This window comes from Panthera pardus, unplaced genomic scaffold (assembly GCF_024362965.1).
Source record: "Panthera pardus isolate Hobbes unplaced genomic scaffold, ASM2436296v1 HiC_scaffold_15, whole genome shotgun sequence".
NCBI lineage: Eukaryota > Metazoa > Chordata > Mammalia > Carnivora > Felidae > Panthera > Panthera pardus.
Genome location: NW_026526710.1, coordinates 40,941,275 through 40,965,705, shown reverse-complemented (window position 1 = coordinate 40,965,705; position 24,431 = coordinate 40,941,275). Strand labels below are relative to the sequence as shown.

General features: G+C 43.7%; 1 protein-coding gene across 2 annotated transcripts in view; it reads right to left on the bottom strand.

Moving 5' to 3' along the window:
• The window catches only part of LAMA3 (laminin subunit alpha 3), a 272,359-nt gene that overhangs the window by 97,971 nt on the left and 149,957 nt on the right, over nucleotides 1–24,431 (bottom strand). For both annotated transcript variants that reach the window (XM_019465535.2, XM_019465536.2), the window contains exons 24-32: nucleotides 19,953–20,113; nucleotides 16,627–16,735; nucleotides 14,100–14,197; nucleotides 12,824–12,965; nucleotides 11,020–11,146; nucleotides 10,791–10,930; nucleotides 9,140–9,255; nucleotides 7,753–7,964; nucleotides 6,114–6,318 (exon numbers count right to left, since the gene is read on the bottom strand). In XM_019465535.2, the coding sequence (XP_019321080.2) occupies nucleotides 6,114–6,318; nucleotides 7,753–7,964; nucleotides 9,140–9,255; nucleotides 10,791–10,930; nucleotides 11,020–11,146; nucleotides 12,824–12,965; nucleotides 14,100–14,197; nucleotides 16,627–16,735; nucleotides 19,953–20,113 (1,310 nt within the window). The remainder of the gene's footprint in view (nucleotides 1–6,113; nucleotides 6,319–7,752; nucleotides 7,965–9,139; nucleotides 9,256–10,790; nucleotides 10,931–11,019; nucleotides 11,147–12,823; nucleotides 12,966–14,099; nucleotides 14,198–16,626; nucleotides 16,736–19,952; nucleotides 20,114–24,431) is intronic.

Sequence of the window (24,431 nt, the reverse complement as noted above, 5' to 3'; positions counted from 1 at the left end):
ATAATTTTACCAAACTTTTAATGGATTAGGAAACAAACCCAGCGAGGCAGAGTAACTTGCTCAGTCTTCTAGTCAGCTAATGACAAAGGTGAGTCAAGGGCTCAGTTTTACAGTTCCAACTTAATTTATTCTCAGTTGTCTCTAAAATTACACCAGTTTTTTAAAAAAATGTTTATTTATTTATTTATTTATTTATTTATTTTTGCAAGAGAAAAAGAGTGTGAGTGGGGGAGGGACAGACAGAGAGAGGGAGAGAGAGAATCTCAAGCAGGTTCCTTGCTGATAGCACAGAGCCCGATGTGGGGCTCAATCTCATGAACCAGGAGATCATGACCTGAGCCAAAAATCAAGAGTCGGGTCCTTAACCAACTGAGCCACTCAGCCACCCCTAAACAGTTTTAATTAAGTAGAGATTGAGTATTGTGGATTGCTACAATTATTCTTATAACTTATTTTAAAGTAGATTAATATTTGTAAGTTTCATTTTATTTTAGTATGATAAACTTGAACACCTACAAACAGTGAAATAAAATTTGAAAATTCCAATGTTTAAGTTTTGTGATCTGTGATAATTTGTACAACTCCAAGACAGTCTGTTGTATCACTGAGAAAGGTTTTTTACTTTTTGTTGCAAGTTCCAGACATCTTCGATCATTTCCTTCACATGAACTTTAGGTTCCTCTAAACACATTCTTCATTTCCATCAGGAAATTTTGTTTGGGGGTGAGGAGAAGATCATTCTTTTCTCTAATGTTTTCTTTTTAGAAAAAACAATTTTTAATGTTTATTTATTTTTGAGAGACAGACACACAGAGTGTGAGCAGGGGAGGGGCAGAGAGAGGGGGAGACACAGAATCTGAAGCAGGCTCTAGGCTCTGAGCTCTCAGCACAGAGCCCAATGCGGGGCTCAAACTCATGAACCATGAGATCATGACCTGAGCTAAAGTTGGACACTTAACTGACTGAGCCACCCAAGCGCCCCTCTATTATTTTCTAAAAAAATAATCCTTTGGTAGCCAAATTATGGAAAGAGCCTAAATGTCCATCAACTGATGAATGGATAAAGAAGTTGAGGTTTACATATACAATGGAATACTACTTGGCAATGAGAACGAATGAAATATGGTCTTTTGTAGCAACATGGATGGAACTGGAGAGTGTTATGCTAAGTGAAATTAGTCATACAGAGAAAGACAGATACCATATGTTTTCACTCTTATGTGGATCCTGAGAAACTTAACAGAAGACCATAGGGGAGGGGAAGGGGGAAAAAAAGTTACAGAGAGGGAAGGAGGCAAACCATAAGAGACTCTTAAAAACTGAGAATAAACTGAGGGTTGATGGGGGGTGGGAGGGAGAGGAAAGTGAGTGATGGGCACTGAGGAGGGCTCCTGTTGGGATGAGCACTGGGTGTTGTATGGAAACCAACTTGACAATAAATTTCATATTAAAAAAAATAATCCTTTGGGTAATCCAGAGCTTTTTCAGCATAAACAGTGGAATTACCATGAGCAATTTGTGCAATTTATAGTCATAATAAACTGAAAGTATTTCTTGCATTATCTGTCAAGGGCCCTTTCATGACAAATGTACTTTGATCATGGAGAGATATGTCATCCCATCAGGTTATTACAGTCTCTTTGGTAAGGTCAAGAGAACCAATTTCACCTCTTGGTTTAGGTGTGATACAGGCCAATGAGATCCCATTCCTGTTGATGTTTCCTTGGGCTTGGGCAGAACTACACAGTATGCCTTTGTCCTGAGTTAGGAATTTTTCAATCTACTGAATTGTCATTGGCTAGTGAAACTTTGTAAACACCCCTTATAATTTCTACCTAAAATATTATGGTAAATCTATTTATCTATCACAGATGGTGCCTCAATGCATTTTTCCAACTTTTAATGTATTCTTCATTTCCTTTTTCTGTGGCAGCAGGATTGAGAAACCATGTGTGAGGTTCTGTTTGCAGCAATTTATTCTGTTGACCAGTTACCCCTTTTTAGAATTCTCCCTTTTTCAGACAGAGAATTCCTCTCTGCCTCCTGCCTGAAAACTGCTTCTCCATCTCCTTGGTTCCTTTGCCTCCAACAATGAAACAAAGGTACCCCCTGCAGAACCCACACCTGGTGCTTCCTCCTGGGTGGCCACACCTACTCCTTGGGGTCCTCAGTTACTCTAACCAATCCCAAACTTCCATCTCAGGCCCAGACTCTTTTTTTTAATTAATTAATTCATTTATTTTCAGAGAGAGAGAGAGAGAGAGAGAGAGAGAGATTGAGCACAAGCAGGGGAGGGGCAGAGAGAGAGGGAGGCACAGAATCTGAAGCAGGCTCCAGGCTCTGAGCTGTCAGCACAGAGCCTGATGCAGGACTCAAACTCATGAACTGTGAGATCACGACCTGAGCCGAAGTCGGACGCTTAATTGACTGAGCCACCCAGGTGCCCCCCAGCCCCAAACTTTTTACTTGTATGTTCAGCTTTCGAAAGAAAAGCCGAAGTAGTCATTATGGAAAAACAGGACTCTGTTGGTCTGCCACACACTTATTTTGTGGCTTAGTAAGTTTTGTTTTAATTTAACTATAATGTTTTCAGTATTTAGGACTTTAAAAGTTTCTTCACACAGCTGTGATTGAGGCCACTACAGAATCCTGGGCTCTATCCTCGGCCAGCACTCTCCCTCCCTGATAACCATTCTGCACACCCTTGTTTATCTTCCTCTCCTGCTCTTCCCTGAGTTTCGCATCCTCTAGGTCATGCATTGCTTATCCTGTTCAGACAAAACCTTGTTCTCTCGGCTTTTTTTTATCTCCAGATTCCTGCTATGCCTCTTGAGTGAGCAGAGGATTTTTTTTTAACGTTTATTTAGAGAGACAGAGACAGAGCATGAGCAGGGGAGGGGCAGAGAGAGAGGGAGACACAGAGTCCGAAGCAGGCTCCAGACTCCAAGCTGTCAGCACAGAGCCCGACACGGGGCTCGAACCCACTCATTGTGAGATCATGACCTGAGCCGAAGTTGGACGTTTGATTGAATTCAGCCACCCAGGTGTTCCAAGTGAGCAGAGGATTTTACTGCTAAGACCTCCCCTTTCGTTCATCCTGCTTATTTGTCAGATACTCTTCATGCTGAAGGATTCACACAAACCAATTCCACAAAAAGACACTGAATTATTTCCTTTGATTTGTCCTTCAAATATATTAAAATGAAAATAACTATTCCTAATTCAATCTGTTTGCCTTTTTTATAACACCCTCGATTTCCTTTTCTGAAGCCAGTCCTAATTCTATGGTTTCCTTTGGTCTGGTGGATGTTCTAGGAGATATCTGAGGATATTTGTGTGTGTTTTAGACAATGTTTCAGCAGCAACAGACTGGCTTGGATAACTGTCTTTCAACTGTTGTTCTAATTCTTCCATGACCACTTATCATACCAAGATGGAAGACCTTGTTGGTGTTGCTGTCTTGGCTTCATAGAGAGAAATATTCCATCTTCCCTATCCTTGTGGATGTTTCCATTGAGAGCCACACATTTTATTTACAAATACTCTGGAGCTCTGGTGTTAAATGTTTATGACTGGCTGTCAGTTTGCTGTCTATAAGAGGGTTCTGTATTTCAAGAAAGGGAGACTGGCAGCTACGGAACATAAAAAGGGAGACGCCAGTGGTAAGGGAGTAGTAGAAAATAACAGTGCAACAATTGCTATTTGAGGGAAGAAGGCCTTTGGGAGAGGTAGAAAAGAACAAGATGAAAAGTGTAGTGGGGCTGTTAGCCTCCAGAGGGAAAATAACACCCATCAATGAAAGAATAGAAGAAAAAAAGCCAGCTATATGAAATAAAGAGGTCAGGAGAGGAGATGTGGAAAGGAATACCAAATAGCCCAGCTGAAATGAGGTAGTGATGGCCATGTGAGAGCAAATCTACATGATTCTGGCATTTGTCCAGCTACTTTTTTGGACCAAGGGTTGAAAGAGGGGGAATGGAGGCAATTTTCCCTGGAGAAGCAAATCTAGGTCAGTAACGAAGTCATAGGATCATACACCTCTTTTACTTCTCTCTCTCCTTTCTATAAAGTTCATTGGGTCGTGATCGGCGCCGAGAGGTCCTTTTGGCTTCCTGCTTCTCCACCTTCTCCAGCCACAAGCCTATAAGCCTCTCCTGGGCACAGTGTGTCTTCTGTTCTTTAGCATTCCTGCATTCCTACAGGTGCTGGTGGAAGTCTGTGATTCCACCCTAAGTGCCATTGTCTTCTTACGTCAGTAATTAACTGGAAATAAGTCAGACGTTTTCACAGGCCCATGGGCGCATTCGACACCCAATGTAGCATCTTCGGTAATGAACTAAGTGCCTGACTTCCTTCCAGAGAACAGCTTAAGCACTGGAGGGAACAGAACCTAATGTAATGTTAACTAATGGTGGTGAGAAAACACTGAATATCACCTCCAAATTCTTTGTACAAATCACACTCAGTTTAGGCTCCTGGTTTGAGAAGAATGAGCAACTGAGCTGACTCAAGGGGGACTCACACCTGTGGTTTTAAAGACTCAGAATGTTTCATGACTCAGGCTGTCACTCAGCTTCCTTTCCTGTAGCACAAAGGAGCTGTTAGGCACCCGGGCAACAATTAAAGGTGTGGTCAAGGGTCCTTCCTTAGGCTGCTATAGACAGTTGAATTTTCTCCCCCAAAAAGATGCGTTCAAGTTCTAATCGCCAGGACCTGAGAAGTTTGGAACTAGGGTATTTGCAGACATAGTCAAGTTAAGATGAGGTCATGCGGGAGTAAGGTGGCCCTAATGCAATTTGACTGTGTCCTTATAAGAGACACATACACAGAGGAGAATGTGAAGAGCAAAACACAGAAAATGTGAAGAGCAGAGACTGGAGTCATGCATCTATAAGCCAAGCAACTCCAAGACCTGCTGGCAACACTAGAAGGTAAGAGAAAGGCCTGGAACAGATTCCCTCCCAGAGACTTCAGAAAGGGCATGACACTGTCAACACCTTGATTTTGGGCTCTTAGCCTGACGATAAGAAAATAACTGTCTATTGTTGTAAGTCATCCCATTTGTGACAACTTGTTACAGCAGCTACAGGAAACTAACACAGCCGCTCTTGAACTACAGTCACGGATGCCTGCCACCAGCAGCAACCGTGCCCCTGCCGCTGTCTGGCCTGTCACACCCAGATCACAGGCACGGACTCCAAACCATCCATTCCCCATCATGGGTGGGAGTATAGGGCGGGTGACGCCCCTTACGCTTGCTTGCTCCTGCACACTGTCACACAGGCCTGGAATGTGGTGGCTCTGCTTCAGTCTTCCTGCCACATAACCTCCTGCTCCACTCTTTCTAGCTTGTGCTCCTAGGAGACTGGATCTAGCCTTCATCCCTTGAGGCCATTCACCAGTCCTGCTGAGATCAGGTTGACGACATGCAATCAGGTGACATTGGCCTCCAGTTTCCAATGAGAGCTCAACCTGCTGAGCAGAACCTCTTAGCAACGCAGTGTCTGCGGGAGCTGACGTCGGCCACTGTTTCTTATCAGTCGCTGGACCTCTCGGTTAGTCCCCACGCAGCCCCACTCTCAGGTCAGGCTCTCTAGAGCATACCTACCTATTTTGCCTGTCTACCCCCAACCAAGGCCCACTGTGGAGGCCCCAGCCCCGCTTCGAGCTTGCCTGTCTGAGACAGGGTGGCAGGCCTGGGGGCTTTGGACCTTGTCATGCATGCACTGTCCTCAACAAACCTGCCCGCTTACCCTAGAATGAAGATTTGGAGCCCAAACCTAAATACAAATGGCTAGTGCTCACCACAAGGTGACACAGTGGAAGAAATGATAACTTAATTATGCATACATATGAGACACACTGAGAACAACGCTGGAGTGAATGGGTAAGGCTGTATGACCTCAGGCGACTGGCCATCCACCTCCCCAGGCTCCCCAGGTCCGAGGGGACCGCTACTCCACACGCCACAGCCCATTCGGTGGGGAGCTCCACCCTGAGGTGAACACAGTGCAGTCCTTGGAGCTGTGAGACACGGGAAGTAATGGTGACCGGAGCGTGCGGATGACATCTTCCTATAACAGGCCCTAACAGGCGAATCCACCTGAGCTCACCTGCACTGCCCGTGGTCCCTGTCACACTCCGGGGTGGCCGCCCCAATGGCGCCCCTCCTGGAACAGTTGCAGCCTTCGCAGCCGGCCAGGGGGTGGAAGCTGAAGGAATGCGGGTCACACACCTCACACTGGGGCCCGACCGTGTGGGGAAGGCAGAGGCACTTCCCCGTCGTCTCCTCACAAAGGCGCCGGCCACAGTTGCATGCTGGCCAGGGAATAAAGAGACATGGTGTAAGGGTTAGACACCGCCTGGCCACCGGCAGGACTTCACCAACTACCGGGATTTCCAGAAGCTTCTAAGGGTCTGGGAGAAATGTCTCACTTTTTCTTCACTATGGCCATTATTGAGCATGGTAGATCTGAAAGGTATCTTTCTTGGAGCCAAGACCAACCATACCACCTGCTCATGGCAGACACAGTGTGAGGCACAGCTGGACCCACTGGCACCGAGACAGGTACTCAAAGGAACCCACCTAGCTGCAGTTACAAGCCATTCTAATGAGACACCTCTCATTCGACAGAGGGTCCTGTTCCTCACAGGCTCCCTGAAGTGCCTCCACATCACCCTAGTGCACTGAGCTCAAGGTCAGGGCATGATACAGCAGCAGGATCCCCATTAGGCATCGGCTGATCTCCAGGAGAGGACTCTGTGTGCACCACACCAGGACCTCTCACTGCACATGGTCTATGCTGACCCAGCATCTCAGGCCACAAGATGGTTCTTAGATAAAATTCCCTGGGCTTCCCATTCAGACAGTACTACGCTCCTGTGACTCTGGCCCTCCCCTCCTATTTCTTTTTTTTTTTTTTTTTAAGTTTTATTTAGTTATTTTTAGAGTGAGAGAGAGCACACACATGCATGCATGAGTTAGGGAGGGGCAGAGAGAAAAGGAAAGAGAGAATCCCAAGCAGGCTCCATGCTGTCAACACAGAGCCCAATGTGGGGCTTGAACTTGTGAACCGTGTGATCATGACCTGAGCCAAAGCCAAGAGTCAGATGCTTAATCAACTGAGCTAACCAGGTGCCCCACCTCCTCCTATTTCAGTTGAACTCTGGTTAGGCTGCAAAAATTGAAGGGGCTTCCGATAGGAAGAGGGATTGAGCCTCCCAATATTTCCATGCTTAAGGCTCTTTACACTCACCTGCTTTGCCAAGTGCATGGGACCCATAACATGGGAAAAACAAATGTTTCTCTTCTAGAACCTACCTACTCAGAATGTGGTCCATGGACCATTGGCATGGGCATCATCTGAGTCCTTAAAAGACATGCAGACTCTCAGCCCCCAACCCAGGCCTCCTGAATAAGAATCTGCATTTTCACAAGATCTCCAGGTGACAGGTGAGTCTCCAGGACAGTGAAATTCAAGAAGGCCTGCCCTAGGGGCACTCGGGTGGCTCAGTCAGTTAAGTGTCTCACTCTTGATACTGGCTCAGGTCATGATCTCACAGCTGTGAGACTGAGCCCTGTGTTGGGCTTCATGCTAGGCATGGAGCCTGCTGGGGATCCTCTCTCTTCCTTTCCCTCTATCCCTCCCTCGTTCTCTTTCTCTCTCTCAAAAAAAAAGGCCTGCCCGCCCTAGCTGACCATCACCCACCTGGGGCCAGAGACAACCTTGGATGACCCAAACATGCACTTACGCTTGCAGCGTGGGAATCCATAGTAGCCCACTCGACAGCGGGTACACCGTCGCCCAATGACATTGGGTTGGCACTGGCACTGCCCGCCCTCTGGGCTGCAGTGACGGCCAATGGCCCCAGTAGGGTGGCACTCACAGGGCAGTGCGCCCTTGTGGTAAAGGGCCACCAGGGATCTGGCAGAGTTCTTACAGAATCCAGAGGCCGTCTGGGGGCTGTGAAGACAAAATAACTCACGGTATTATCGCGGGAGGCATGCCCAGTAAGAGTCCCAACCTCTCCTTCCCTCTTGCTCCACCAAAGGGTGTTTTAGGGACAGGGCTTTGGAGTCTGGGAAGAAATGAGAGACTATCCCACCCCTGGATTCACAGCCAGTGACAGCCACCCTTCCTTGTGCCCATCCACTCCAGAGCACATCACAGGACTGGCTTGTGGGAACTTTTGATAGCTGAAATAAAAGGGTGAAAATTCACCTACAGGATGGATTCCATGGTATGTGAATTATATCTCAATAAAGTGGTTACCAAAAAAATTATACCTATATGTGTCTATACCAATAACAATAACAATGAAGAGGAAGACAAGGCAAAGTACCTATATTTATTGAATGCTGTGTGTTAGAAGTTTTGCCTACGTCTCAACCTCACAACCACCCAAGTTAGGCCTAAGCCTCATTTCATAGATAAGGCAACTGAGGCTTCTAGAAGTTAAGCAACATGCCCAAGGCCACAGAGCTACAGAGTGACCAAGCAGGCATTCAAACCCATAGCTATTTGACTTCAGGGCCTTTACTCTTAATATTTTCTGTACAGGAGACATTTGCCTACCAGGGCAACCTGGAGCTCCTGGGTCCCCCAGGAAGCCTCCCAGGGGGCAGGGAGTGTCTGCAGAAGTGAAGAGTGGGAACCGATACTCGGGAATATCCTAGGCTCTTAGCATTCAGGGACACAGGGTGAGGGGACAGGGAAGTCAACCTCTCTGTGACACTCCTCATTCAATCAGATGGCAAACGAGAGGGAGAATCGGGGCTGACGTGCTCTCCCAGTAGAAAGTACCCCTTCTGGTTGTCTTTTAGGAATCCGAGTTGGACAACAGGAAGCAGCAAAGAGGCCAAGAAACTCCTGAGCACCCCATGAATCCCAGCTTGGAGGGTGAACCTCTGGTAAGATCGATGTTGAGGATGGTAACCTTGCCCAGACGTGCAGGACAAGGTCTGGTGTGGGATGGTGTATGCAGAGGAAAAGCACCTCCCGCCCCAGACCCAGGACTCACTGCCACCTCCTTGGGCACCAGGAAGAAGAAGACAGACCCAAAGGCCAGCCCCACCCTGGGCCTTGCTCCCAGTGGGAATGTGGGAGAGCCTTCTGAATCTCCACAAAGTTATACTTACTCAATATAAAAACTGTTTCCTCCACAATTGGTGATAAACTCAAATGATTTGTCCACTGATTTTTTGTGAAGTATTTGGTAGTCGTAATTCTCCGCAGGCACCACCAGAACACGGACCTAAAGGAAACCTGTCAGCGTGTCTTTGGATTTCCAACAGCAGGGCACACCTACAGCTATTCATTATATTTTCTCTTCACTAAGATCCATGTTCTTTACTGTTAAGCCCAAGACCAACTGAAACAGGATTTACGAAAAAAAAGAATCACAAGAACTACTTCAAGCCAGTGTTAAAGGCTCAACTCACGTCCCTATGTAGGGAACAGCATGGGCCGGGGCCGGTCCCTTAGAGCACCTGCTCAGAGAAGCGGCAGCCTGAGTGCTATGTGGGGATAGGAGATCTAAGGGGTGAGCAGGAGCCTGTTAGCACTGCCAGGGCCCCATGTGATCTATGCCTGGGGTGGCTCTGGATCTCCAAAGGTTGCAATTTGTATTTTTAAAGGTGAACAAACCAAAATGGCAGGATCAATGGGGGAAACTCGGACCGTGGCTTGCCCTGAAGTTTACATCATGTCAGGCACTTTAGCATGAATAACTGCAGCCCTAGGCTTTAAAAGTACTGCTCGGCTCTCTTACTCTTACTACAGATCAGACTATTCCAGTTATAAATGCTATAGGAAATTTCAAATGTCTTTGTCAACTATTTACCACCTTACAGCTTACAGAGAGCTCACTGCCCTCATGTTAGTCAATCAATAAGCATTTGCCAAGCACCATGTTCCAGGTGGTGTTCTAGGCACAGGAGATATAAAATGCATAAAGCCAGGTCCCTGTCCCTAGGAAGATGGCATCCTCAGAGAGAGAAGGAAGCATGAGGAAGAAACTAGAGGGTCACACAGCAGGGCCTGGACAATGTTACCTGGCTCTCTGGAAGGCTTTACAGGCATTGAGTGACCATGATCCCATCAACCAAGGTAAGGAACAGGGTAGGGGATACCTGGGGTTGTGCAAGTAACAGGCTTAAGTCTGAGGGACTCCTAAGGTCTCTGGCTATGCAGATATGCAGTAGATGGTCCCAAACTGGGCCTGGAGCTCAGAAAATATCAGAGATGAATTCAGAGATGTGGTGTCATTCCCCCCCAGAAGAGAGAATGGAATCAATGGGTACAGATGATAGCATCCACAGAGAAAGGACAGAACAAGAGGGCTTCGCTTCGAACCCAAGGGAATGCCACCATACGGGGACAAAGGGAAAAAGAAGTCACTGAAGGAACACTAGAGCAATTGAGAACAAAATGAGAGAAACAGCTATAGCAGCCCAAAAAAGAAAGCTTCAAGAACAAAGGAGTATTACATGCTTCAGAAAGAGACCAGTCAGGTGAGGAGTGAGGAGGGGCTGATGTAGAGTGAGATTCTTGTTCACCAGAGTTTCTTGCGGGGACTTTTCTCTTCCTGTTCACTTACGTATTGTTCTAATTTCCTTTGACATTAATTGTCGCTGTTTTTTGTTTTTTTTTTTTTGGTAAAAGGTAGCCGTAAAATTTAAACATTTTTCTATAAATATGACTTCAATTCCCTGGTGGAGATGTCATCACGAGCCAAACAGGCACACAGAATGGCTGACCAAGGCAAACTGAGGGACAAGAAGAACATACCAACACTAAGGACTTTCCTTCTGGAACCTCCACAGTCACAGCTATCTCTGGCTCTGAGATGTCAAACTCAACCTGATCTTCAGCAATCACTTGGTCCCTGCAGCCAAGTGTGTGGGGGCAAAAAGAGGCACGGAAGACACCTGGGGGCAGAGCAAGAGAGGAGTTCCTGTCACAGTAAGGCATGGACGAGCCGGGCAATCAGCCATGGCGCCTGCTCCCTGAAGCTCACCTGCCCACTGCCGCCCTCCGTCCACAAACACCTGTGTGGGAAATGTTGGGTGCGCTGACTGATAAAAATGGATGACAATGACATATCTGCCCAGGTGTGGTACAAGTCCTCTCAGGGTCATTTGGTTCTAAGTGGAAACAAAGAAAAAAACCTCTTCAAGTTGCAGAACTATGAATATTTAGAGGTTAAAAACCAAAACAACCTAGGTATTTACCCAAGTGAGGTGAAAACCTAGGATCACACAAAACGTTCACTCGAATGTTTACAGCAGCACTATTTGTAATCAGAAAGACTGGAAATAAACCAAATGACCCACAACTCAGAATGGATAAACCAGTGGTGGTACAACCATAAATGGTACTGGATGGAGTGTAATTTGGTACAAGGACTTTTGAAAATTGTCTGGCAGCTTTTACCAAAGTCAAACATATCACTGAACAACTTCACTCTTAGGTACATAAATGCACAATGTTTGCCAAGAGGCTGTGCACAAATGTTTCCTGCATTCAAGAACTACTTGTAATAACCCTGTAACGAAGAGTCAGACTCCATTTTGGATGTCTGATCCCTGACAGGTGTCAAGCCCCATCACTCATTTTTAATATTTTGTCCCACACCTGCACAAGCTCGTAAGAAAGCCCGGGTGCACATCCCTTGGCACGGGCAAGAAGTTCAAGGCATACTAATTCTAGCCCATGGGAAGGGAGCCCTCACCTTGGATTCTTCCACCTTCCCGACACCCCAGCCCAACCACAGTGAACACCAGAGTCATGCCTCAACTTTTGCTCAAGCTTGAGTGTGAGCCCTGCTCTCCCCAGAAAACCTCACTATGTGAGTAATGAGTCTTTTCAAACCCTCAAAAAAACCCCAAAAACCAAAACAAAAAACACACACACAAGAAAAACAGCAATAATAAAAGATTATCTTCATCTTTCAGATGAGAAACATGACTTGAAGAAGGCAGGTAATTTGATAAATGTCATACTCTAATTGAAGAGCAAAGCCAGGCCTAGAAATCCTTTGTCATGATTTCAATTCATTTCCCCCTATGATTCTAGGTGGCCTTTCCCTTACGGGATCTTATTAAATTTTATCTCCAAATCCTGTTATTTTTCTAACTTGATGCAATGTGAAATGACATGAGCCATCTTTAGGATTAAAAGGATATAATATCAGGACAAATGGTAAGTCCTACAATTTCATAATTTACAGTGAAAAAATATAGTCCCTTACTATATTTCATCTTAATGCTACAGGTTATTAATCAATAAATGTTGATTGAGAATTTCCTGCCCGAAAGGCATTTTGCTGGTATAGTTGGGGATGCAAACTATTTAAAAAAAAAATCTGTTAGCCAGAGTAGCTTTTGAAAGTGCTTGCATTCCAACTTGGGAAGACAAGTGATAAACTCAACAATATTAAATACCAGTAGCCCATGAAAATATGAAGTGTCACAAAATGGGCCATGAAAAATTGCCGTATGACTGCGTAGACAGAGATACAGAAAAGGAAGAGGACATCAGGATGGGATGGTCATAGACAGGATTAGACAGATGTCTCATGTGAGGGATTCCCCAAAATTGAGAGCAGAGGTCCTCAAACTCTACGGACATGCAAATTCCTTGGAGAATTTATTAAAACACATACTCCTGGCCCCCACCTCCAGAGTTTCTAACTCAGTAGTCCTGGGGTGGGCTTGCAAACCTGAATTTCTACCAAGTACCCAAGTGATGCAGATGCTTCTGGTAAAGGCCACACTTTGAGAACCATGATTTCGAAACAACACACTCGAGAGGGGTCCCACCTGTGGTGCCTTCAAGGTGACTCCAGTAACATCAGCAGAAGGTGAAGGATCTTGGGGCAGGAGAAGGGAAGACTCACCACTTGGGACATCCAAAATTAATGCTGTTGGAGGAGTTTTGAGAACCATGGAGACACAAGAAGCACTGAAAAAAAAAATTAAAATAACAACCAAAAATGGAACTGTCCATTGGTGAAGAGGTAGACTGTGAGCATAAGACTGTGTGACATCAAAAGGATCCAGTCTTGGAAGAACCACAGGACTGTGGATATCTTTGGACAGAGACACTCAGTGTAGTCAGTTAGCCAAGTGTATTCCAGGAGCCTGCTTGATACAGTAAGCTAAAACAGAAATAAAATCTTAATTTTGAAAAATAGTAACCAGATAGAAAGAAACTTAACAAACTTTCCTTTCTAGAACTAAAATTCATGTTAAATGGATTGATGCAATGAAACATTATTATTCACCTCTAAACATACATGTTGACATAAAATTATATAAAAACAAACAGGACAAATGCACATCATTTCTTTCAGGCACAGCTAGATTTCCCTGTCTTGGTGGTTGCTGTAGCCCTAACCATATGCTAAGATTTCATGACTGTGTCTGTAAGTTATTTCTGAATCTACAACAAAACAACCCTCCCAAAACCCCGATAATCACTGGTTAGCTAATTCTCATAACATAGTGAGGTGGGTCATTATTTTCATGATTTAAAAATTTTTTTTAATTTATTCATTTATTTTTGAGAGAGACAGAGACAGTGTGAGTGAGGGAGAGTCAGAGGGAGAGAGGGAGAGAGAGAATCCCAAGTAGGCTCTGCATCATCAGCGTAGAGCCCGATGTGGGGCTCAAACTCACGAAATCGAGAGATCGTGATCTGAGCCAAAACCAAGAGTCAGATGCCCGACTGACTGAGCCACCCAGGTGCCCCCATGATTTTTTTTTTTTTTTTAATGAAGAGCTTCAGACACAGACATTAAAGGGTGAGAACAAAGTGAGCCTTTGGGAGGGCTCAGAACACAAGTCAGTAAGTACCGTTGAGGGAAAAGCTTAACCATTTCCCTCAGATGCTACTCTGTCAGCTTCCTAAGACTATGGAATTCTGGAAAGACTGCCAGGGGAAATGATTTAGCTCATTTTTTTCTTTTAAGTGATCACCAGCCTTTAGCACCTTGGCCTGTGATCACTTCTGAAGGGAAGCATAAAGTCACAGCTTTGCAAGTCCTACAGTACCACTCGGAGCACCAACAAGGGAGAAAGGAAGGGAACTCATTACCTTTGATTAACATATTGCCCGTAACTGGCAATGCACTTGACTTGAGGTCTCAGATATTCAACTGAGAATTCTTCAATGGGTATGATACAAATTTGATGCTGTTGAGCAAATACAATGCAAAAAGGTACGTCATGGTTATTAGCAAAGCCAATGGTATGGTCAAACATACTCTTAAAAAAGCTGTTAAGTACAGAAATCGTCACTGTTATTTTAAAGTAGTAAACATTGCAGAATGGCACTCCCTATGACATCGTTATGTACAACAAACCCTTTTTCCTAGTATACAGGATCACTGTCTAAATGCTCTTGGAATAGTCACATGAATAAATGAAATCATGAAAGTTCAAAAACAACTCTTTGTCAGTGACTTTTGGTGCCTGTTTCTCTCTCCTGCCCTGGGTTGATGCTGGCTCTTCAGATGCCTTGGCAGGGAGAGGGGGAATGTGGGAGGCAACAAGGGAGGCTGCCATTCAAGCCTGTTGTCTCCAGCTCCTGCTACAAATAATCTTACTTGGGGTGCCTGGGTGGTTCAGTTGGTTAAGCATCCAACCCTTGATTTCAGCTCAGGTCATGATCTCATGGTTTGTGAGTTCAAGTTGTGCATCAGACTCTGTGCTGACAGCACGGAGTCCGCTTGGGTCCTCTCTCTCTCTCCCTCTCACTCTGCTCCTCCCCTCTTGTGCTCTCACTCTGTCAAAAATAAATAAATAAACATTTAAAAAAACCAACAAAAAACAGGGGCGCCTGGGTGTCTCAGTCAGTTAAACGTCCGACTTGGGCTCAGGTCATGATCTCACGGTTCATGAGTTCGAGTCCCATGTCGGGCTCTGTGCCGACAGCTCAGAGCCTACAGCCTGCTTCAGGATCTTTATCTCCCTCCCTCTCTCTCTGCTCCTCCCCTGCTTGCACTCTGTCTCTCTCTCTGTCTCAAAAATAAATAAAAATTTAAAAACAAACTTGATGTTTAAAAAAAAATGAAAAATAAAAAACAAAAACAAGAAACCCCACAAATAATCTTTCTTAACAGAGGAGGACTCAAATCTCAGGCACATTTGGGCTTCACTGAAGGAACTGTCTCCAGAGCTAGTTTTTTACTTATCAATACATTTTATTTTAATCAAAACTGTATTACCGGCTTGATCACAAACCTATTCAATAAAAATTTTTATTGAACACCTACTACATGCCAGGCACTGAGACTAGGGGATCCTACAAGACCAAGATGGATAATACCCCTGCCCTCACATAGCTTAAATTGTAGTTAGACATCTGAATGATATTTGACTCTGAATGACATTTGACTATGTCAAAAAGGACAAACTTATGCTTACTAGATAAAGATTCAGTCCTGTTATAATTTCCAAAGATGAGGAGGTTAAGATTAGCTTGGATTGTTATGTTTATAAAAAGAGTCACAATTTTAAAAAGAAAGTCTTAAGTCATTACATAATTTATGTAATAACTTTTAACAACTCAATGCAAGATAATTTTTCAGAGAAGGCTCAAAGTTTTTAATACTGTCAAGCACAAATATTTAAAACATATCAGAACAGGCTGGCCTGGCATTTCCCAGAATGTGATACATGCTTAATATTAGCAATGACAGGAAGTTGCTTCATACTTAGTTACTCTTCTGTTCCCTGAGACATTTATTATAAATCTAGCCACCCCTCCCTCGCTCAGATCCCACTGCCTGTGTTTATCATAATTCTCAATATTTTTTTAAAAATTTTTTTTAACGCTTATTTATTTTTGAGACAGAGAGAGACAGAGCATGAACGGGGGAGGGGCAGAGAGAGAGGGAGACACAGAAATGGAAGCAGGCTCCAGGCTCTGAGCCATCGGCCCAGAGCCCGATGCGGGGCTCGAACTCACGGAGTGTGAGATCGTGACGTGAGCTGAAGTCGGACGCTTAACCGACTGAGCCACCCAGGCGCCCCAATTCTCAATATTTAAGTCGTGCTATTAAAAGGAAGGCATGAAGGGTATTTAATCTGCCAAACTTGGAATTTTAACTCTTAACGATATATATCTAACTGAATACTATACTTTTTAAGATAGAGTAACAACAGTCTGGAAAAGAAATACTAGGTGATTGCAATCTTGAAAATTCTTAAGGAATTTGCCAAGAAGCTAATAGACATAATAAAATGGAAAAATGGGAAAGAAAATAAGCAGTAACTAGTGCATTTCTATATACCAGCATGATAATAAATTGGGACCTATTAAGAACAAAAGATACTTCATTCATAATAGTAACAATGGATAAACATTAATAAAATAGAGTTTTGTGAGATATGTTCAAATGTGATGACCAAACTTTACTGAGTGCTATAAAAAGGCTCAAATAAAGGAAGAGGCAAGACAGAGTTCTAGATGGGAAGGAAAGACATCATTAAGTTGGCAATTCTTCACAGGTTCATTTTAGAGATGTAATACAAAGACCGCCAACATTTTTAATAAGTTTTAAAATATAGATATAACAACAAAATGCTTCTAAAACTCAAAGGGCAAAACAGAAGCATACCAGAAGGAATCGGGCCCCACGCACTTTGAGCTGAATGTCTGCATCTGCTAACAGTTCATAGACAGCGATGCGACTCCTGCCATCAGTCACAACACTCCGGCAGAGGATGCTGCAAGAGGAAAAAGTTTTCTTAGCCTGACTTCTCTGGTCTCCCTGACTTTGTGTCTCCCCATGGGATAGCTGACTGCTCTTCAGCTTCTCCTGTTTATAACCAGGTTGCTGACGGCAAATTTTCCTACACAACGAGTTTAAGAGGGATGTATGCAGTCCACAAGCAATATAAGAGAAAGAACCTTCCGACTGTGGTCTGAGCTGCACGTCTCAGGGCAGCTTTTCCAAACCAGCTTGATGTAATACTCGGTCTAGTCATTGGGAGAAAAAGTCCCAGGGTCAATAACGTCTGATCTCCTAGACACAACCTATGAGAAATTTATCAGTATTGTTGGTACCATTGGTGACTGAAGATGCCTACTGGCCTCCCAGCGATGATTCCACACCATGTCAGCACTAGGGCTGGCCTTTCTCCAGCCATGAGAAACCAGAGCTTGCCTTTGCAAGCTCAGTCTGCTTTCCGCATCCTTCCTTCCTCATTGTACCAGCTACGCTCCTTACCTCCACCCCATCAGGTGAAATAAGGAGTTCAGGAACATTTCAAAGGTCACGGTTTGGAACCAAAGAACACACTCTAATGGCACAACCCCTAACGGAAGTATTTTCGGAGAACTGTTTCTGACTTCATATTCTGTAGCAACTTTTCTGTCTGTAAATACAATTTGGAAACTAGAGTCAAACTATATCTATCTCTGAGAAGAAATGACTGTCTGAGAGATGTTTGAAAAGATTGATGCAATGACTTTCTGGCAAAGATTAAAATGAGATAGTATATACAGAGCCATGGTTAGAAACTCAATGAATAGTTGTGTTGTTTTCTCTTTTGTGCATGTGTACATGTATGAAATTAAAGTGCGTTCCTTTTGGATTCAATCATAACCCTGGGAGTTAAATATATTAAGTGATTCATTTAGACTTAGTCTTATCCATATCCTTTTAAAATTCTTACTAAGAATAGACAAACGGTAATAACGGGATTGATTTCATCATGAGTGATCACCTCTCTTACAGAAGGCAGATCATATTTATCACAACACTGTTCTGAAAAGTGGTATTTTAATTAGCACTGCGACTTTTCTGTTGGGATATTTTTAAAAATAACACCATTAGAACTCACTCGAGAATGTTGGGAAAGGTTCAACCCTCAGCAGGAAAAGCTGCAGTGTCGAAAGGGCCTGTCATGTGAAATAGGCTTTTATGGGTCAAATATTTTCCAATTGCACCATATTTTTGGACTCCAGTACTAATAGCCTGTTCATTTTCACTTAGTCACATGACAGCCAAAGTAGAGAAGAAGGAAATATTTTAGAGGAGTTGAAATAATACCACGAGACTTTCCTGGAAATGGTTAAACACATTAGAAGGAAGTCCTAGTCTAATACAATACTGTCTTGGGATTCTAATGTCCCTGGTGAAGAACCTGGGGCTGTCATGTCCAGAGCCAAAACGATCTGTGGAATACCGCACAGTTCTCCTCCCCAAATGCCATGCAGACAGAGGTCATGAAACCAAGCTCGTGGCTTATGGAACCCTGGAAGGGTGACCATTCTTTCCTGAGCTTTGAAAACACTTCTCTGCTTGGAACAGATGTTCTCAGCCTCTTCCGAGACGGTTCGGAGAGCCACCAGGGACATTAGGAGTGTTTCCTACTGGGCTCTCAGCCATCACCACCTTGTATCCTGTGGAGCAGGGATCAAGCAATATGATCTGGAAAGCTGAGTCAGAGAGCTGAACCAGAGGGTGGACTTGGAGGAACAGGGTACAGAGGAGCCCTGCCTCAACCCTGTGGCCAACAGTCTCCAGGACTCAGGTGGTGAGGTGACCCACCCACCTAGGAGTGTACATTCCAGCGGTTGCTGATGTCATCCACAGATTAAACTAACATTTTCAGATAATGATAGAACATTCTGGAGAACTTTTTTGGCCCATCTGGTACTCCTACTAAAAATCCAAATGCAATTATGTCCTTTGTTTTTTTGTGGGTTTTTTTTTGTTTTTTGTTTTTTTCATTTTTTTGTTTTTGTTTTATCATCACCCCAGAGAAAAGGGCTGATGAGATTTTTTAAATGATTTTTAAAAGAAGCCCTCACAGCTGCTTTTTTAGGGTTGCTGAGAGCATGATGTTAATTCAATAACCATTTCATCAAGTCTCATAAAAGTTTCCATTCTAAGTTCCTAAAAGTAACTCTTTTCATACGTTCTTTTATTTGCAAAACAGGGAAAATGTCCAACTACTTCAGGTCATTTGAAGTTTGACAAAAAGCCACAGGCAAGTAGTGGTAATAAAATGTCCAAGGCCTTGGCCAAGAACTGGGTGGGTTCATTGCAGTTTGCCACCTGCTGTCTGAAGAGACTGACTTCCGTGCCATTATTATACAATTAATTTCATGTTGGAAACACCCCGTGAGCTGATTCTTTAATTAAAGCATATTCTGAACCTTTGCATATATCTTGAAATATTATACAAAAAAACAACTTTTAATAAATCTTTGCCAAGGTTCTTGGAAGACAGTAACTTAAACAGGGTGAATTTTAAAATCTTTGGCTAGGGGCACCTGGGTGGCTTAGTTAAGCATCGGACTTTGGCTCAGGTCACAATCTCACAGTTTGTGAGTTTGAGCCCCGCATCTGGCTCTGTGCTGGCAGTGGGGAGCCCACTTTGGACCCTCTGTCCCCCTCTCTCTCTGCCCCTCCCCAGCTTGCAAACTCTTTCTCTCAAAAATGAATAAGCATTAAAAAAAATAAAATCTTTGGTTAATTATTTTTCACCTGATGATCCTCAAACATCAATTATTCCCAGTTTCTGAAGGGCATGTTGGGAAGGCGGTTGTGACAGAGGCAGAGCCTTTTCTCCTATTCCACACACCCAGGTGCTCTACACAGCATGTGAAGTGAGAACACTGACTTCACTGCACCACACAGGGGTGACGGAGAATAAAATAAAAAGGTCGTGCTGCTTCCTGGGAATCTGAGCGAAAGGAGTGAGCAGAATACACAGTTTTTCAAGAAAATGCAACATTTTCAAGATGATGCCCACAGAGAAGTCTCCCAGTACTCACACTGGGGGTGACGCCAGACAGCACGGTCACCTGCTTGTTTTCAAGATCAGCCTCAAAAAGGAAACAACATCCCAATCCAGATAAAAACCAAAGTTCCCAAAGCTGACCTCCTGATCGTTCAGGAACAAAGGGATCCCCCAGGGCAGGACTGATTACCTGTACATGCAGCTGTAGATGTTCACCTGGCCTCTCAGGACTGACCCAGGGCTCTGCATGTGCACAGCAACCACAGACAGCTGGTCTGCTCCCGTGGAATACTCCACCACCACCACGTAGTGGCCGACCTGGGGAACTCGCAGCCGCAGCTGTATCTCCACCTGTCAGAGAGCCCGAGCAGGTGGATGTGAAATGTACCGGATGAGTTTACATGGGCAATAGTGAAGGCAAGGCTGAGCAGACATCTGGGAACAGTGTACGTCATCACAGTAAGAAACGCGGTCCTATGGGTAGGAATGCCAGATAAAATACAGGATGGGGGCGCCGGGATGGCTCACTCGGTTAAGCTTCCAACTTGGGCTCAGGTCATGATCTCGTGGTTGGTGAGTTCGAGCCCTGCATCAGACTCTCCGCTGTCAGCACAGAGCCCACTTCGGATCCTCTTCCCCACCCCTACCCCCAACCTCTCTCTGCCCCTTCCCTGCTCACACTCCCTCTCTCTCTCTCTCAAAAATAAATAAATAAACTTTAAAAAATGCAGGATGAACCATTAAGTATGAAATTCAGATAAACAACACATAACTGTGGTTTATCTGTGATTCAAACTTAATGGTGCATTGGTATTTTTTTCTAAATCTGGCAACCTTACTTATAGGGGCTTCTACTCCCATTACCCATATATTTGCCTTGTTTCTCAAGGCAAAAGACACTCTAAAACTTGAGGTAAAAAGCAATCTCCAACGGGTGAGAAGAGGATAGAGGTATGCCTTGAGGCTCTTTTGCTGTTTTTCAATTTAAAGAGTGAACTTTCGATTATATGGATGCAGATAACGTGACGTGATATATGCAGCTCACTCCTGGGATAATAACTAGTAATAGTTTGGTTTTCATGCTTCCAAACCATTTTCCACATCTGAAAATGCACACATATGTACCTTTTTTTTTTTTTAAAGAAAAACTGTGCTCATAGTAGGAATCATGGATGTTTTTATACCATGACAGCAGAGCTGAGTAGCTCCAACAGAGTCCATATGGCTCACAAAGCTGAAAATATTTACTATCTGGCCTTGTACCAAAAACAAGCAAACAAAAAACCAAACCAAAACCAAACCAAAAAACAACCCGCCCCCGCCATCCCCTATTGGTTAGGAGCTTGGAGTATGGAACCATACTGCCTCCAGCTGTGTGACTTCGAGCAAGTTACTTAATGTCTGTATGCTTCGGTATCCTCCTGTGTACAAATGAGGATAGCAAGAGTACCCACCTCTTAAAATTATCATGAGGATTAAATGAATGAATATATGAAGGACTCTTAGAAGGGTATTTGGCATGTCATAAGCACTCTGTAAATATCGATGATCATAACTGTGATTATTGCCTTTTGCCACGTCTTGCTTTTTTTACTCAGCAAGATTTTCTCTGTCTGTAGCTACATACAGATAAACTTCATTTTCCTAACGGCCTCCCACCTTTCCACAGTGTGAGTGTAAATTAATTTATTTAGCTAATCCCCTATTGATGGTAACACTTACATTGTCTCTAATTTTCCCTATTAGCATAGAATGTTACATGATCACGTGTATGTATGTATGTGTGTGTGTGTATAGATAGGTAAATATCCTTATGCTGGTATTTCTGTAAGATTCCTAGAAGTAGAATTGCTGGGTCAAAGTATACGTGCATATTGAATGTCTGAGCCAATATTGGAACTACATTCCACAGCAGTTTAACCCACTTGAGTCTGTAATCTCAGGCCCAGCCAAGCTTTACCATACTTAATTAAAATCCTCCCTCCCCCCGTCTTCAGGATATTCACATTTACTGTTCTCTCTGCACAGCCCTGAACCACACAACTAATGCTTTCCCCGATGATTTTTCTATCACTTATATAATAGAAAGACTTACTTCAGGGGAAAAAAAAGTGGATTATCCACACCACTTTTCCACTCTGTTCTGGAGTGAAATATGGGTCTGTGTGGGGAGGTTATTAGCAGCATTTCTCCCTGGGGCATCTCCAAACAAGGGTCTGTCTGTCTTCACCCCACCATAAAACACACACAAGCCAATAATGTATATTCACTTTTCTCCCAGAAGTTATTACTGGCTGCCAGTTCTATCACAGCACTCTATTATAAGTTTCTATTGTTCTTTCCACTCTGAGTCCTAGTCATTGATTTTTTGGAAGATGTGTGGGAAGGCTTCTGAATTCATCTAAGGGTAAAAGTAGGTTTTCAGAAACTCAGATAAACGATAAATGATGGCAAATAGAAACTTTACTATTTGCTATTTGTTATCAATTATTTATCTTAGTAAAAGGGAACTTAAAGAGAACCAGTGTCAAACTGGAAGGATCTTTCTGGTTTTATGGCATAGAACTGCCCTCACCTGGTTATGAGTGTTTCAAGATAAAGACATAAAAGGCAGGCATGTCAAATCTGGTACTTACACAAAGCTAAGAGGGGTGATTAACATGTCTGGTGTCAAAATGAGGATTCAAAATGACTTGGTCAATCTATACTTACTAAACACCTCCTCTATGCCAGCTCACCTGATGGGCATACAATGGGAAACAAGACATATCTGGTCTCTGCCCTCAGACTTTAATCAAATAATTAGACAATTAGACAAACACAGTGTGAAATTACACATATGGCAAATATTCTGCATAGGTTCTTAGAGGACAGCCTGAGCCAGTCAGGGAGACTAGGGAAGGGGAAGATTTCCTGAAGAAGCAACAACTTGGCTGAGTGCTAGAGGACAAGGAACAGACAGCCAGGACCCAGGGGGAGGGAGGAGCATTCAGGCACAGGGAACATCCTGCAGTAGGAGGCTACCCTATGACACACAGGCTGTAGGGTAACAAATAATGTTAAGTCCAAGAGACTGAAGGCAGGCCACAGTGACAAGGAACAGAGAGCAAGAGGAGGCATTGGGAGGAAGGTGGGGTAGCCTTAGAGGCCATTAAAATCTTTTGTCTCTATCCTAAAGCAGTAAGCTGTTATCGTAATGTTCCAATTGGGTATGGGTGAGGATGGGGCGAGAGTGCCTGTGATGATCAGATATTATATTTCTATCAACATGAGTATGCTGACTATCATATGGAGTGTGGACTGGGAGATGCAATGGGCAAGAGCTGGTGTGAGTGAGCTAATCAGGAGGTTACTGCAGAGATCCTCATGAAAGATGATGATCAAATATTGGGCAAGAAAGATACACAAAGAGAAGTAGAGACATTTAAGAAAAGACATTAAGATTCAGGGATGGGTTGTCTTTGGTAAGGGAGGGAACGGAAGAAATCATGGATGACCCTACGAATTCTGATTTTATAAAATTAGATGGATGGTGGTACCATTTACTTAGGTAGTAAAATGTAATTTGAGATCCCTTCGAGACACCTAAGAGGTAATGTCAGGAAGGAAGTTGGCAATGCTGTTCTGCACATAAAAGGACAGGTATGACTGAACATACCACTTTGGGAGTTATCTGTGTCGAGTTGGCATCTAACACAATAGGCTTGGAGGAGGCTGCTTAGGGAGAGAACATAAAGTAAAAAGACAAAGGCTAAAACTGAACCTCAACAAATTCTAACACTTAATGGCTAGATAGAGGTTGAACCTGTAAATGATATTCTAAGGAAGCAGCCGGAGAGGTAGGAAGAGATCCAGACCACTCTTAAATTATGAAAAACAAGTTAAGAGAGTGTTTTAACTTGGAAGGGATATTCAACAAGTATTGAAAGCTGCTGAGAAGTTAAACAGATGAACACATGAGGAATGAAAATAATCACTGGATTTACTGACAAGATTGGAAACTGAGAGAGAGAGAGAAGGAGAGAGAGAGAAGGAGAAGAAGGAAGGAAGGAAGGAAGGAAGGAAGGAAAGAAAGAAAGAAAGAAAGAAAGGTAATGGAGTAGGAGAGATGAAAGCCAGACTGCTGTGGGTAGAGATGTGAATGGAAGTGAAAGAATCAGGAACAGTGTAGAATGTCGAATTCTTTGGAGAAGTTTGGTTGTGAAGGAGGCAAGAGGTATAGCTGAGGGACTGTGGGAAGGGAAAGGAGGGTTTTAATAAAAAGGGGATAGAACTTAGCATTTTTAAAATATGAGGGTGACTCCCAGTTCAGACGGCACAGTGAATTGACATTTTCTACACCCCTTCCACTCCAAGAGATAGCAACTATAGATAAAATGTTTTAAAAGGAAAACAAAAAGACGTGTTTTAGATTTAAAAACTGATGGACCAGAAGTAAAAGAAAAACTCGAAACGCACTGGGGCTGAAGTCAGGGGCCTGCTGTCCTCAAGGTCTGGAAGCAGCCTGTCTTGGTCAGCAGTTCAGCTCTTGCGGAGTAAAGAAAACTAAAGACGCCTCAATGAGACAGTGGTCAGATCCAGGCTCATTTTTTTTTAAGACAAAGAGGAATGTTCCCTCAAATCATGAAAAGCTGAAAAAGTTGCTGACAATCTGCCAGATGGGTTTCAG